This window comes from Anolis carolinensis, unplaced genomic scaffold (assembly GCF_035594765.1).
Source record: "Anolis carolinensis isolate JA03-04 unplaced genomic scaffold, rAnoCar3.1.pri scaffold_13, whole genome shotgun sequence".
NCBI lineage: Eukaryota > Metazoa > Chordata > Lepidosauria > Squamata > Dactyloidae > Anolis > Anolis carolinensis.
Window position 1 is genome coordinate 5,893,044 of NW_026943824.1, and position 14,295 is coordinate 5,907,338.

General features: G+C 37.9%; 1 protein-coding gene across 2 annotated transcripts in view; it reads left to right on the plus strand.

Moving 5' to 3' along the window:
- The window catches only part of llgl1 (LLGL scribble cell polarity complex component 1), a 72,206-nt gene that overhangs the window by 23,252 nt on the left and 34,659 nt on the right, over positions 1-14,295 (plus strand). The window contains exons 3-4 of one of the 2 annotated variants that reach the window (XM_062964476.1): positions 11,389-11,470; positions 13,682-13,812. In XM_062964476.1, coding sequence (XP_062820546.1) covers positions 11,389-11,470; positions 13,682-13,812 — 213 coding nt within the window. The remainder of the gene's footprint in view (positions 1-11,388; positions 11,471-13,681; positions 13,813-14,295) is intronic. The other variant, XM_062964477.1, reaches the window with a different exon arrangement.

The window sequence follows — 14,295 nt, forward strand, 5'->3', positions numbered from 1 at the left end:
CAGTAATTACAGTAGAGTCTCACTTATCCAACATTCACTTATCCAACGTTCTGGATTATCCAACGCATTTTTGTAGTCAATGTTTTCAATATATCGTGATATTTTGGTGCTAAATTCGTAAATACAGTAATTACAGTAGAGTCTCACTTATCCAACGTTCTGGATTATCCAACGCATTCTTGTAGTCAATGTTTTCAATATATCGTGATATTTTGGTGCTAAATTCGTAAATACAGTAATTACAGTAGAGTCTCACTTATCCAACATTCACTTATCCAACGTTCTGGATTATCCAACGCATTTTTGTAGTCATTGTTTTCAATGCAACGTGATATTTTGGTGCTAAATTCGTAAATATAGTAATTACAGTAGTGTCTCACTTATCCAACACTCATTTATCCAACGTTCTGGATTGTCCAACGCATTTTTGTAGTCATTGTTTTCAATGCATCGTGATATTTTGGTGCTAAATTCGTAAATACAGTAATTACAGTAGAGTCTCACTTATCCAACATTCGCTTATCCAACGTTCTGGATTATCCAACGCATTTTTGTAGTCATTGTTTTCAATGCATCGTGATATTTTGGTGCTAAATTCGTAAATACAGTAATTACAGTAGAGTCTCACTTATCCAACATTCACTTATCCAACGTTCTGGATTATCCAACGCATTTTTGTAGTCAATGTTTTCAATACATCATGATATTTTGGTGCTAAATTCGTAAATACAGTAATTACTACATAGCATTACTGCGTATTGAACTACCTTTTCTGTCAAATTTGTTGTATAACATGATGTTTTGGTGCTTCATTTGTAAAATCATAACCTAATTTGATGTTTAATAGGCTTTTCCTTAATCTCTCCTTATTATCCAAGATATTCGCTTATCCAACGTTTACGAATTTAGCACCATAATATCATGATGTTTTGAAAACATTGACTACAAAAATGCCTTGGATAATTCAGAACGTTGGATAAGTGAGTAGTGGATAAGTGAGACTCTACTTTATTGTGAGTGTATGTTTTATAGATGTGTGTGTGTGTGTGTATGGCTATGTATATGTGTTTGTGTGTGTATATCTGTATATGACTGTGTGTGTATATATATATATGTATGTTTCTCTGTGTATATGTATGGCTATGTATATATGTATGTGACTGTATGTATGTGTATATATATACATGTGTGTGCATGTATGTATTTGTTTGTGTTTATGGTCGTGTTGTGGATCTGTGCAAGTTGTCATCGAAATGACCTGGGTTTTGTTTAAAAAGCAAGCAATATATACATATTCTAGCTGTGCCCGGCCACGCGTTGCTGTGGCAAAGTGGTGGTGGTATTGGTTAAAAATTGTTGTGTAATTTTTATTTGACGTTATTTATATTTTTAAATTAATTTTATTGTAAGTTATCTTTTTATTTATTATATTTTATTATTTTCTTGTATAATTTTTAGTTATTTTTTGTTATTATGGTATTTTATTGTATTAATTTTTTAGTGTTTTTAATTATTTTTTAGTGTTTTTTATTATTTTTTATTGGGTTGCTAGGAGACCAAGTTGGAGGAGCTTAGCCTTCTAACTGGCAGCAATTGGATAAAAGCAATTATTCCTCTCTCTCTAATTAGGACTTTATTTTTCTTTTCTTTTTGTTGTATCAACCTAGAGCCGTGGATGATGGGTTGTGTCGTCAAATTTCGAGGTTGGGGGGCCTGTAGTTTTGTTGTTTTGTGGGTCGCCATAACTCTTATATATATATAGATATATATTGTATATGTTTATCACATAAACTTGAAAGGAATGCATCTGCACCTTTAAGACTAACTGGTTTTTATTTTTGCATGCGCTTTCATGGATATCAATCTGATAATAAATGCTTGGAAGTAATGCAGGTTTGGACAGCGGTGGGAAGAGGAATGTTATAGAAAAGGATGGATGCAAATCCAGAGTTTTTCAAGGGTTGCAAAACCCTTTTCAGACCATTTTTGGCTCTTATTTAGAATTTTTTTGCCCCATTCGCCCCCTTGACGGCCCCATTTGCCTTCAAGGGTAAACATGTTTGATTTGGCCTCGGCTTTTGCAGAGATCAGCAAAAAGCAAATCGATGCCGATCTGGATGGACAAGGTCAGTTCCCATTTCGGTCCTGGGAAACCTGCAGCCTTTGGGAGCCCGAAACGGTGTCTCAAAGTCATATAGATTCTGTATATTAAAAAGAAAAACCTTTTTATTTCCTTTTCTTTATTGTCTCCAGGCTCATCTTCCCTTAAGGATAATATAATCATTCACTGGCCTGCAGTTCCGGCCAGCTGCCAAGTCTCTCTCTTTTTGCCGATTCTGGATTTCAAAATATATATATATATAACCGTAATGCAGCAAGATTTCTCCTTTTGCTTCTGCAGCAGTTTCTCACCATTTTACCGTATATACTCGAGTATAAGCCGACCCGAATAGAAGCCGAGGCACCTAATTTTACCACAAAAAACTGGGAAAACATCGACTCCAGTATAAGCCGAGATACCAATAAAATTACCGTATATGCTCGAGTATAAGCCGACCCGAATAGAAGCCAAGGCACCTAATTTTACCACAAAAAAACTGGGAAAACATCGACTCCAGTATAAGCCGAGATACCAATAAAATTACCGTATATACTCCCGAATATAAGCTGAGGCACCTAATTTTACCACCAAAAATCTGGGAAAACATTGACTCCAGTATAAGCCAAGATACCAATAAAATTACTGTATATACTCGAGTATAAACCGACCCGAATATAAGCCGAGGCACCTAATTTTACCACAAAAAACTGGGAAAACATTGACTCCAATATAAGCCAAGATACCAATAAAATTACTGTATATACTCGAGTATAAACCGACCCGAATATAAGCCGAGGCACCTAATTTTACCACAAAAAACTGGGAAAACATTGACTCCAATATAAGCCAAGATACCAATAAAATTACTGTATATACTCGAGTATAAACCGACCCGAATATAAGCCGAGGCACCTAATTTTACCACAAAAAAACTGGGAAAACATTGACTCCAATATAAGCCAAGATATCAATAAAATTACTGTATATACTCGAGTATAAACCGACCCGAATATAAGCCGAGGCACCTAATTTTACCACAAAAAACTGGGAAAACATTGACTCCAATATAAGCCAAGATACCAATAAAATTACTGTATATACTCGAGTATAAACCGACCCGAATATAAGCCGAGGCACCTAATTTTACCACAAAAAAACTGGGAAAACATTGACTCCAATATAAGCCAAGATACCAATAAAATTACTGTATATACTCGAGTATAAACCGACCCGAATATAAGCCGAGGCACCTAATTTTACCACAAAAAACTGGGAAAACATTGACTCCAATATAAGCCAAGATACCAATAAAATTACTGTATATACTCGAGTATAAACCGACCCGAATATAAGCCGAGGCACCTAATTTTACCACGAAAAAACTGGGAAAACATTGACTCCAGTATAAGCCGAGATACCAATAAAATTACCGTATATACTTGAGTATAAGCCGATACGAATATAAGCTGAGGCACCTAATTTTACCACAATAAAACTGGGAAAACATTGACTCCAGTATAAACCGAGATACCAATAAAATTACCATACATTCTCAAGTATAAACTGACCCGAATATAAGCTGAGGCACCTAATTTTACCACAAAAAACCTGGGAAAACATTGACTCCAGTATAAGCCGAGATACCAATAAAATTACCGTATATACTTGAGTATAAGCCGACACGAATATAAGCCCAGGCACCTAATTTTACCACCAAAAAAAAAAACTGGGAAAACATTGACTCCAGTATAAGCCGAGGGTGGTAAATTTCAGAAATAAAAATAGATACCAATAAAATTACATTAATTGAGGCATCGGTAGGTTAAATGTTTTTGAATATTTACATAAAGCTCAAATTTAAGATAAGACTGTCCAACCCTGATCAAATCATTATTCTCATCTTCTTCAATGTAAATGTGCTTATTATTACTTTAATAATAATAGAGTAAAATAATACATGTAATAATAATAATAATAATAATAAATAATACAGGAAAATAATACATATGATAATAATAATAATAATAATAATAATAATAATAATAATAATAATAATAAAAAATACAGGAAAACAATACATATAATAATAATAATAAATTCAGGAAAATAATACATATAATAATAATTACAGGAAAATAATACATGTAATAATAAATAGAGAAAAATAATAAATGTAATAATACCAATAATAATAGAGAAAAATAATAAATGTACCATATGTTCTCGAGTATAAGCTGACCCAAATATAAGCCAACCAGGACCCTCACCCGAGTATAAGCCGAGGGGGGCTTATTTTGGATTTGTGGTTTTGTTGGATACTTGGAATTCTCCGCCCCGAAGCCCTTGTCGAAACTACAAATCCCAGCATGGCTCTGCTCCCTTCTTTCTAGGGATTAGGGTCACCCCTGATTTGCATTATTTTGCATTTGTAGTTTTGTTGGATACTTGGAATTCTCCGCCCCGAAGCCCTTGTCAGAACTACAAATCCCAGCATGGCTCTGCTCCCTTCTTTCTAGGGATTAGGGTCACCCCTGATTGCATTATTTTGCATTTGTAGTTTTGTTGGATAATTGGAATTCTCTGCCCCAAAAGCCCTTGTCGAAACTACAAATCCCAGCATGGCTCTGCTCCATTCTTTCTAGGGATTAGGGTCACCCCTGATTGCATTATTTTGCATTTGTAGTTTTGTTGGATAATTGGAATTCTCTGCCCCAAAAGCCCTTGTCGAAACTACAAATCCCAGCATGGCTCTGCTCCCTTCTTTCTAGGGATTAGGGTCACCCCTGATTGCATTATTTTGCATTTGTAGTTTTGTTGGATACTTGGAATTCTCCGCCCCGAAGCCCTTGTCGAAACTACAAATCCCAGCTCCACAAATCCCAGTCACCTCTGATTGTATCATTCTGAGATGTATAGTTTCACAGGGGGGTACTTTGAATTTTGAGCCCAAACTATAAATCCCAGGTGTCCACTGGGTGCCTTCCATCATTTTAGGCCAGGGAAGGAGAGAGGGGTTGCTTTCAATGACATTATCCTGGGATCTGTAGTTTCACTGTGTTACTTCCAGTCCTCAAGATGGACAGCCCAAAGTGTCTTGTCAAAACTACAAATCCCAGGATGCTTTCTGGGGAGTAGCGTCACCCCGATTGCATGATTCGGGGCTCTCCAAAACCGTGTCCCGTGGAGCGTACTTTGTGGCGCGCGAGATACGTCGTGTGTCTTCTCCCAAAACTAGGTCACAGCCGACGAAAAAGGAAAAAACAAAAGCGGACTTTTGGAAAGGCAAGCACAACTGCAGATGGAGCTTGCGGCTTCAAAATCCCAAATGAGAAAAGGGAAAAAAAGACAATGAAATCCAGATACTTCCCCAAGTTGCAGCTGTGGCCCATATCCTGCTAATTGAAGCCATCTATTATTATTATTATTATTATTATTATTATTATTATTATTATTATTATTATTATTTTATTATTATGACACAGCAAACAAGATAGATATGTTGGATTTCATATCACAAAATCACAAGTCGAACACTTCCCAAGTGTCTAGGACTGTGTGATGTATTTTCGGATGATGCGTGCAGATCCCAGTAGGGTGGCCTTTTGCAGTTGGAAGATGTAATTTTGTTAATGTCTATTGTTTCCAAATGCCGGCTGAGATCTTTTGGCACGGCACCCAGTGTGCCCATCACCACCGGGACCACCTGTACTGGTTTCTGCCAGAGTCTTTGAAGTTCAATCTTGAGGTCCTGATAGCGGCTGAGTTTTTCCTGTTGTTTTTCGTCAATGCGACTGTCACCTGGGATGGCGACATCCATGACCCAAACCTTTTTCCTTTCCACAACTGTGATGTCTGGTGTGTTGTGTTCCAGAACTTTGTCAGTCTGGATTTGGAAGTCCCACAGTATCTTTGCATGTTCATTTTCCAAGACTTTTGCAGGTTTGTGATCCCACCAGTTCTTTACTGCTGGGAGGTGGTACTTGAGGCATAAGTTCCAATGAATCATTTGGGTCACATGGTTGTGCCTCTGTTTGTAGTCTGTCTGTGCAATTTTCTTACAGCAGCTGAGGATACGAACAATGGTTTCGTCGGTTATTTATTATTATTATTATTATCATATTTGCTGGGTTTGTGCATATTGGATTTTTGCTAGAGAGCTGCAAGTTGCAATGGCTCTGTTGTTGTTATTATTTGTATCCTGATTGAGATGCATACACATTTCTTTTTGCCATAGGATCCGGCATACTTAGTCCAATCTCTTTCTGCCATGCAGGAAGACACAGCTAAAGCACTCCCGAAAGATGTCCCACCTGAAGACTGTTTAAAGGATTAATGCCATTCAATTTTACTAGTTAAACCCAAACCTTATGATATTCATACAATATACATTCATGATAAAATATTTACTACACATATAATATATAAATATAATAGAGATAGTGTATATTATACATACATAATACCGTATTTAGTCGAGTATAAGCCGACCCGAATATAAGCCGAGGCACCTAATTTTGCCACAAGAAAACTGGGGAAAAATTGACTCGAGTATAAGCCGAGAGCAGTAAATTTCAGCAATAAAAATAGATACCAATAAAATTACATTAATTGAGGCATCAGTAGGTTAAATGTTTTTGAATATTTACATAAAGCTCAAATTTAAGATAAGACTGTCCAACTCTGATCAAATCATTGTTCTCATCTTCTTCAATGTAAATGCCATTATGTATCCTTTTAATAATAATAAATAGAGTACAATAATAAATGTAATAATAATATCAGAGTGAAATAATAAGTGTATTAATAATAATAAAAACAGTAAAATAAATAGTAACAATAATAATAGAACAAAATAATAAATGTAATAATATCAATATAAATAGAGGAAAATAATAAATGTATCATATATACTTGCGTATAAGCCGAGGGGGGCTTTTTCAGTCCTAAAAAGGGCTGAAAAACTAGGCTTATACTCGAGTAGATACGTTTTGTATCATCTTTATAGTATTGACCAAGTTTGGGAAATGTGGATGGGCATCTGTCGGGAGGGCTTTGACTGTGTCTTCCTGCTTGACTGAAGGGGGCTGGATTAGATGCCCTTTGAAGGCTTCTTTGACCCCTAGTAAAGTATGGCTTCCCTGGGAATCCAATGAAGTCTCCTTCTCTGGAGTTGCTTGAACTGAGAATGGATGGCCATCTGTCCAGAGAGCTTTGCCTGTGTCTTCCTACCTGACTGAAGTGATTTGGACTAGATGCCTTTTGGGGGCCTCTTAAGACCCTAGTGAAGTATGGACTGCCTGGGAATCGAGTGGATTGAAGCACCTTCTCTGGCGGTGCTTTGAGGCTGGATGGCCATCTGTCGGGAGGGCTTTGACTGTGTCTTCCTGCCGGGAAGCCTTTTTCCATGCAATACATTTGTGGGCTTTGGGTGATACGGACTCACATTTTGGAAGGCTCTGCTGTGGATGCATCCTGGGTGCCTTCCAGCTTTGCTTTTCACGGCCTTTGCACGCTTTCTCTGTGCAAAAAGCACGGTCGCCGGGGAACGGCGAGGTTCCCCGGCGACCGCGCAAACAAGAGGACCGTTGCCTGGAGACCCGTTTTTGTGCGGGATTCGGACAAGTGCCGCTTTGTTTGAGACGGGGAGACGAAAACCTGAATAGATCGCCCTGAAATAGTGGACTGGAATGGTCCTTTTAGGCTTTGGATGGAAGCTCTTGCAGGGAACCATCTGCACTGCTGAACGGATACAGTTTGATACCACTTTAACTGTCTGATTTGGTTTCTGGCTGCATTAACTCTATAATATGGATGCACCTTGCATGCTCAGGATTCCACTTTGAGTCTTCTTTCAGAGAAGAAAGTGAGATATAAATAATAATAATAATAATAATAATAATAATAATAATTATTATTATTATTATTACTATTATTATTATTATTCTCCATCGTGGTCTCTGTGAAATTGCACATACATTTCCCACTTTCGTTATTATTTTTTACCTGCCTCTCCTTGTGTTTCAAGGCGGGTTACAACATAGCTAAAAGCACAAAACATTATATAAAATATAATTTATATAATAATATAGTATATTGTATATACATATAATATTGATAATTATTATTCTCCATTGTGGTCTCTGTGAAATTGCACATACATTTCTCGTCATTATTTTTTACCTGCCTCTCCTTGTGGTTCGAGGCAGGTTACAACATAGCTAAAAGCATGCAAACATTATATAAAATATATAATAATATAGTATATTGTATATACAAATAATATTGATAATATTTATTACTATTATTATTATTATTCTCCATCGTGGTCTCTGTGAAATTGCACATATATTTCCCACTTTCCTCTTTATTTTTTTACCTGCCTCTCCTTGTGGTTCGAGGCAGGTTACAACATAGTTAAAAGCATGCAAACATTATATAAAATATATAATAATATAGTATATTGTATATACATATAATATTGATAATATTTATTACTATTATTATTATTATTCTCCATCGTGGTCTCTGTGAAATTGCACATGCATTTCTCTGCCTCTCCTTGTGGTTCAAGCCGGGTTACAACATAGCTATAAGCACACAAACCTTATATAAAATATAATTTATATAATAATATAGTATATTGTATATACATATAATATTGATAATTATTATTATTCTCCATTGTGGTCTCTGTGAAATTGCACATACATTTCCCACTTTCGTCATTATTTTTTACCTGCCTCTCCTTGTGTTTCAAGGCGGGTTACAACATAGCTAAAAGCACAAAACATTATATAAAATATAATTTATATAATAATATAGTATATTGTATATACATATAATATTGATAATTATTATTATTCTCCATTGTGGTCTCTGTGAAATTGCACATACATTTCCCACTTTCCTCTTTATTTTTTACCTGCCTCTCCTTGTGGTTCGAGGCGGGTTACAACATAGCTAAAAGCACAAAACATTATATAAAATATAATATTTATATAATAATATAGTATATTGTATATACATATAATATTGATAATATTTATTATTATTCTCCATCGTGGTCTCTGTGAAATTGCACATACATTTCCCAATTTCATCATTATTTTTTACCTGCCTCTACTTTTGGTTCGAGTCGGGTTACAACATAGCTAAAAGCACACAAACATTATATAAAATATAATATAATTTATATAATAATATAGTATATTGTGTATATATATATATAATGATAATATTGATTATTATTATTATTATTCTCCATCGTGGTCTCTGTGAAATTGCACATACATTTCCCACTTTCGTCATTATTTTTTACCTGCCTCTCCTTGTGTTTCAAGGCGGGTTACAACATAGCTAAAAGCACAAAACATTATATAAAATATAATATTTATATAATAATATAGTATATTGTATATACATATAATATTGATAATATTTATTATTATTCTCCATCGTGGTCTCTGTGAAATTGCACATACATTTCCCACTTTCATCATTATTTTTTACCTGCCTCTACTTTTGGTTCGAGTCGGGTTACAACATAGCTAAAAGCACACAAACATTATATAAAATATAATATAATTTATATAATAATATAGTATATTGTGTATATATATATATATATATATATATATATATATATATATATATAATGATAATATTGATTATTATTATTATTATTCTCCATCGTGGTCTCTGTGAAATTGCACATACATTTCTCATTTTCGTCATTATTTTTTACCTGTCTCGCCTTGTGGTTCGAGGCGGGTTACAACATAGCTAAAAGCACACCAACATTATATAAAATATAATATAATTTATATAATAATATAGTATATTGTATATATATATATAATGATAATATTGATTATTATTATTATTATTCTCCATCGTGGTCTCTGTGAAATTGCACATACATTTCCCACTTTCGTCATTATTTTTTACCTGCCTCTCCTTGTGTTTCAAGGCGGGTTACAACATAGCTAAAAGCACAAAACATTATATAAAATATAATATTTATATAATAATATAGTATATTGTATATACATATAATATTGATAATATTTATTATTATTCTCCATCGTGGTCTCTGTGAAATTGCACATATATTTCCCACTTTCCTCTTTATTTTTTACCTGCCTCTCCTTGTGGTTCGAGGCGGGTTACAACATAGCTAAAAGCACACCAACATTATATATAATATAATATAATTTATATAATAATATAGTATATTGTGTGTATATATATATATATATATAATGATAATATTGATTATTATTATTATTATTCTCCATCGTGGTCTCTGTGAAATTGCACATACATTTCCCATTTTCGTCATTATTTTTTACCTGCCTCTCCTTGTGGTTCGAGGCGGGTTACAACATAGCTAAAAGCACACAAACATTATATAAAATATATAATTTATATAATAATATAGTATATTGTATAAGCATATAATATTGATAATATTATAATGTATTATGATATAATACTGATAATAATACAATATAATATTAATTATTTATTATATATTGTAATACTACTAATAATATTACGATATAATTGATATAGTAAAATATAGTAATTTAATACTGGTATTGTTCTATGCTATTGTATGTAAATATAATTTGTAAGCCGCTCTCAGTCCCCTTCGGGATGTAGTAAATAAATAAATAAAATATATATATTAAAATGTATTTCATATATATATATATTATGTAATATTACTAATAATATTACGATATAATTGATATAGTAAGATATAGTAATTTAATACTTGTATTGTAATATGCTAATAATATAATGTATTGTATGTAAATATAAATTGTAAGCTGCTCTGAGTCCGCTTCAGGGTAAGAAGGGCGGGATATAAATGTAGTAAATAAATACATAAATAAATGAATGAATAAAATACATATATTAAAACATTTTTTCTACAATATATATATATATATATATATATATATATATATATGTATATATATTAAAATACACAGAACAAAAATTAAAATATAGTGACTTTAAAATTCATGATTAAAACTGGCTGGGTAGGTCTTCAGAAGTGTTTTGTCATTGTTGTTGTTAGTTATTGTTGTTGTTTCTCCAGGATTGGTTAGTGGAAATCCTAGCTCTTTCCCAGTGCAGATCGACTTTGTATGCTTTGCTATTGCTTTAAGCAGGTAATATGTATTTGTTGGAGTGGTAGATGCTGGCAGGCCTTCTGCCTGGATCCTTCCCTGCTTTTGCAAATCCCGGATTATTCCTTGACTCCGAACTTCCTTCAGATATGGGGCTCCCGGAGTGGAGTTCACTGGGCTGCACAAGGAGACGGCCACCGTCACCCAGATGCACTTCTTACCTGGCCAGGTAAGAGAATTTGCATTATCTTTGGGTGCATCTACACCAGTGGTTCCCAAACTTATTTGGCCTGCCGCCCCCTTTCCGGAAAAAACATGACTCAGTGCCCCCTGGAAATGGGGGCGTGGCTTAGAGGGGTGGGCGTGGCTCCTCCTCAAGAGGGTGGGGCTGAGTCTCTCCCCAGTCCAAGATGCAGGGCTGGGAGGGGGAGGTGGGCGGGGCCATAAATGGGCGGCCAGGACTGGGATGGGCGGAGTTACGAGCTCTGAGGCAGGGCTGAGCTTCTATCCCTGTCCTGCGGTTACTGCCATGACACAGGGAGCGGGGCTAGAGGAGGGGGCGGGGCCTCTATACCCTGCCCCCATGTTCTAACAAGTGCCTCGGGAGGTATACAGAGGCTCAGCCCTGTCTCGCGCTCTTGGAAAGAGGCCCCGCCCCCACCCCTAGCCCCGCCCTTTAGTCCTAAAAGGCCTCTCAGGAGAAATATAGAGGCTCAGCCCTGTTTCCGGCTCTTGGAAGGAGGCCCCGCCCCTAGCCCCGCCCTTTAGTCCTAAAAGGCCTCTCAGGAGAAATATAGAGGCTCAGCCCTGTTTCCGGCTCTTGGAAGGAGGCCCCGCCCCTAGCCCCGCCCTTTAGTCCTAAAAGGCCTCTCAGGAGAAATATAGAGGCTCAGCCCTGTCTCCGGCTCTTGGAAGGAGGCCCCGCCCCTAGCCCCGCCCTTTAGTCCTAAAAGGCCTCTCAGGAGAAATATAGAGGCTCAGCCCTGTCTCGGGCTCTTGGAAGGAGGCCCCGCCCCTAGCCCCGCCCTTTAGTCCTAAAAGGCCTCTCAGGAGAGATATAGAGGCTCAGCCCTGTCTCAGGCTCTTGGAAGGAGGCCCCGCCCCTAGCCCCGCCCTTTAGTCCTAAAAGGCCTCTCAGGAGAAATATAGAGGCTCAGCCCTGTCTCAGGCTCTTGGAAGGAGGCCCCGCCCCTAGCCCCGCCCTTTAGTCCTAAAAGGCCTCTCAGGAGAAATATAGAGGCTCAGCCCTGTCTCGGGCTCTTGGAAGGAGGCCCCGCCCCTAGCCCCGCCCTTTAGTCCTAAAAGGCCTCTCAGGAGAGATATAGAGGCTCAGCCCTGTCTCAGGCTCTTGGAAGGAGGCCCCGCCCCTAGCCCCGCCCTTTAGTCCTAAAAGGCCTCTCAGGAGAAATATAGAGGCTCAGCCCTGTCTCGGGCTCTTGGAAGGAGGCCCCGCCCCTAGCCCCGCCCTTTAGTCCTAAAAGGCCTCTCAGGAGAGATATAGAGGCTCAGCCCTGTCTCAGGCTCTTGGAAGGAGGCCCCGCCCCTAGCCCCGCCCTTTAGTCCTAAAAGGCCTCTCAGGAGAAATATAGATGCTCAGCCCTGTCTCAGGCTCTTGGAAGGAGGCCCCGCCCCCTTCCCTAGCTCCGCCCTCTGTGTCCCAACAAGCGCCTCAGGAGAGGTATAGATCCTCAGCCCTGTCTCGGGCTCTTGGGAAGAAGCCACGCCCACTCCTCTAGCTCCGCCCCCTGTGTCCTAACAGGTGCCTCCGGTGCTCAGCCCTGTCTCTGGCACTTGGGAAGAGACCCTGCCCCTCCTCTGGCCCCGGCCCCAATTCCTAATAGGTGCCATCACCGCCCCCCTGGACTGCTGCAATGCCCACCAGGGGGCGGTAGCACCCACTTTGGGAACCACTGATCTACACGGTAGAATGAATGGGATCCTGAGATTTGTAGTTTTGCAATCAAAGTAGATCTCTCAGGCTCCCATAGAGCACTGGGTAGTGAAAGTGGAGCCAAAGTGCATTAACATTACCATATAGATGCACCCTTGGAAATAAGTCACTGGTACCAAATAAGTACAGTAGAGTCTCACTTATCCAACATAAACGGGCCGGCAGAATGTTGAATAAGCGAATATGTTGGATAATAAGGAGGCATTAAGGAAAAGCCTATTACACATCAAATTAGGTTATGATTTTACAAATTAAGCACCAAAACATCATGTTTAACAACAAATTTCACAGAAAAAGTAGTTCAATATGCAGTAATGCTATGTAGTAATTACTGTATTTACGAATTTAGCACCAAAATATCATGATATATTGAAAACATGGACTACAAAAATGCGTTGGATAATCCAGAACGTTGGATAAGCGAGTGTTGGATAAGAGAGACTCTACTGTACTTTGATATAAGTTTTGAGCGTTGCTTCTCCTCCGCAGGGCCGGCTTCTCTCCCTTTTGGATGACAACACGCTCCACCTCTGGGAGATCTACCTGAAAGACGGATATTCCCATTTGGAGGAGACCCGGAGCTTCGTCCTCCCCGGACGCCCAGGGTTCGACATCGCTAAGTACTCATTGCCTGCCCTCCTCTCCTTTCCACTCCTCCTTTCCCCCCTTTCATTGCTTCTTCCCTTATTTCACCCGAGTCTCTCCTTTCTTTCCTTCTGACTTGGGAAATCTGCAAGAACCCACCTTATCGTCCAATCCGAACTTCTCAAGCACCATCTGAAGAGAGTCGAATTTATTGTCATGCCTCAGTGTATTATGGAATCCTGGGATGTGTAGTTTGGGGCGGCATCAGCCCTGGTTGGCCGAGAAAGTTACAAAAGTTACGTCAAACTACAAATGCCATTATTCCATCTCATTATAGTATAGATCAGGCATGGGCAAACTTGGGCCCTCCAGGTAGTTTTGGACTACAACTCCCACAAGTTCGGGATTACAACTCCCACAAGCTGCAATAAATCTCTACTGACCAAGAGATCATGAGATCGAAGCCCCGGTGTACAGAATACCAGAATCTTCTCTGTTGCCCATTTATATAGGGGCTC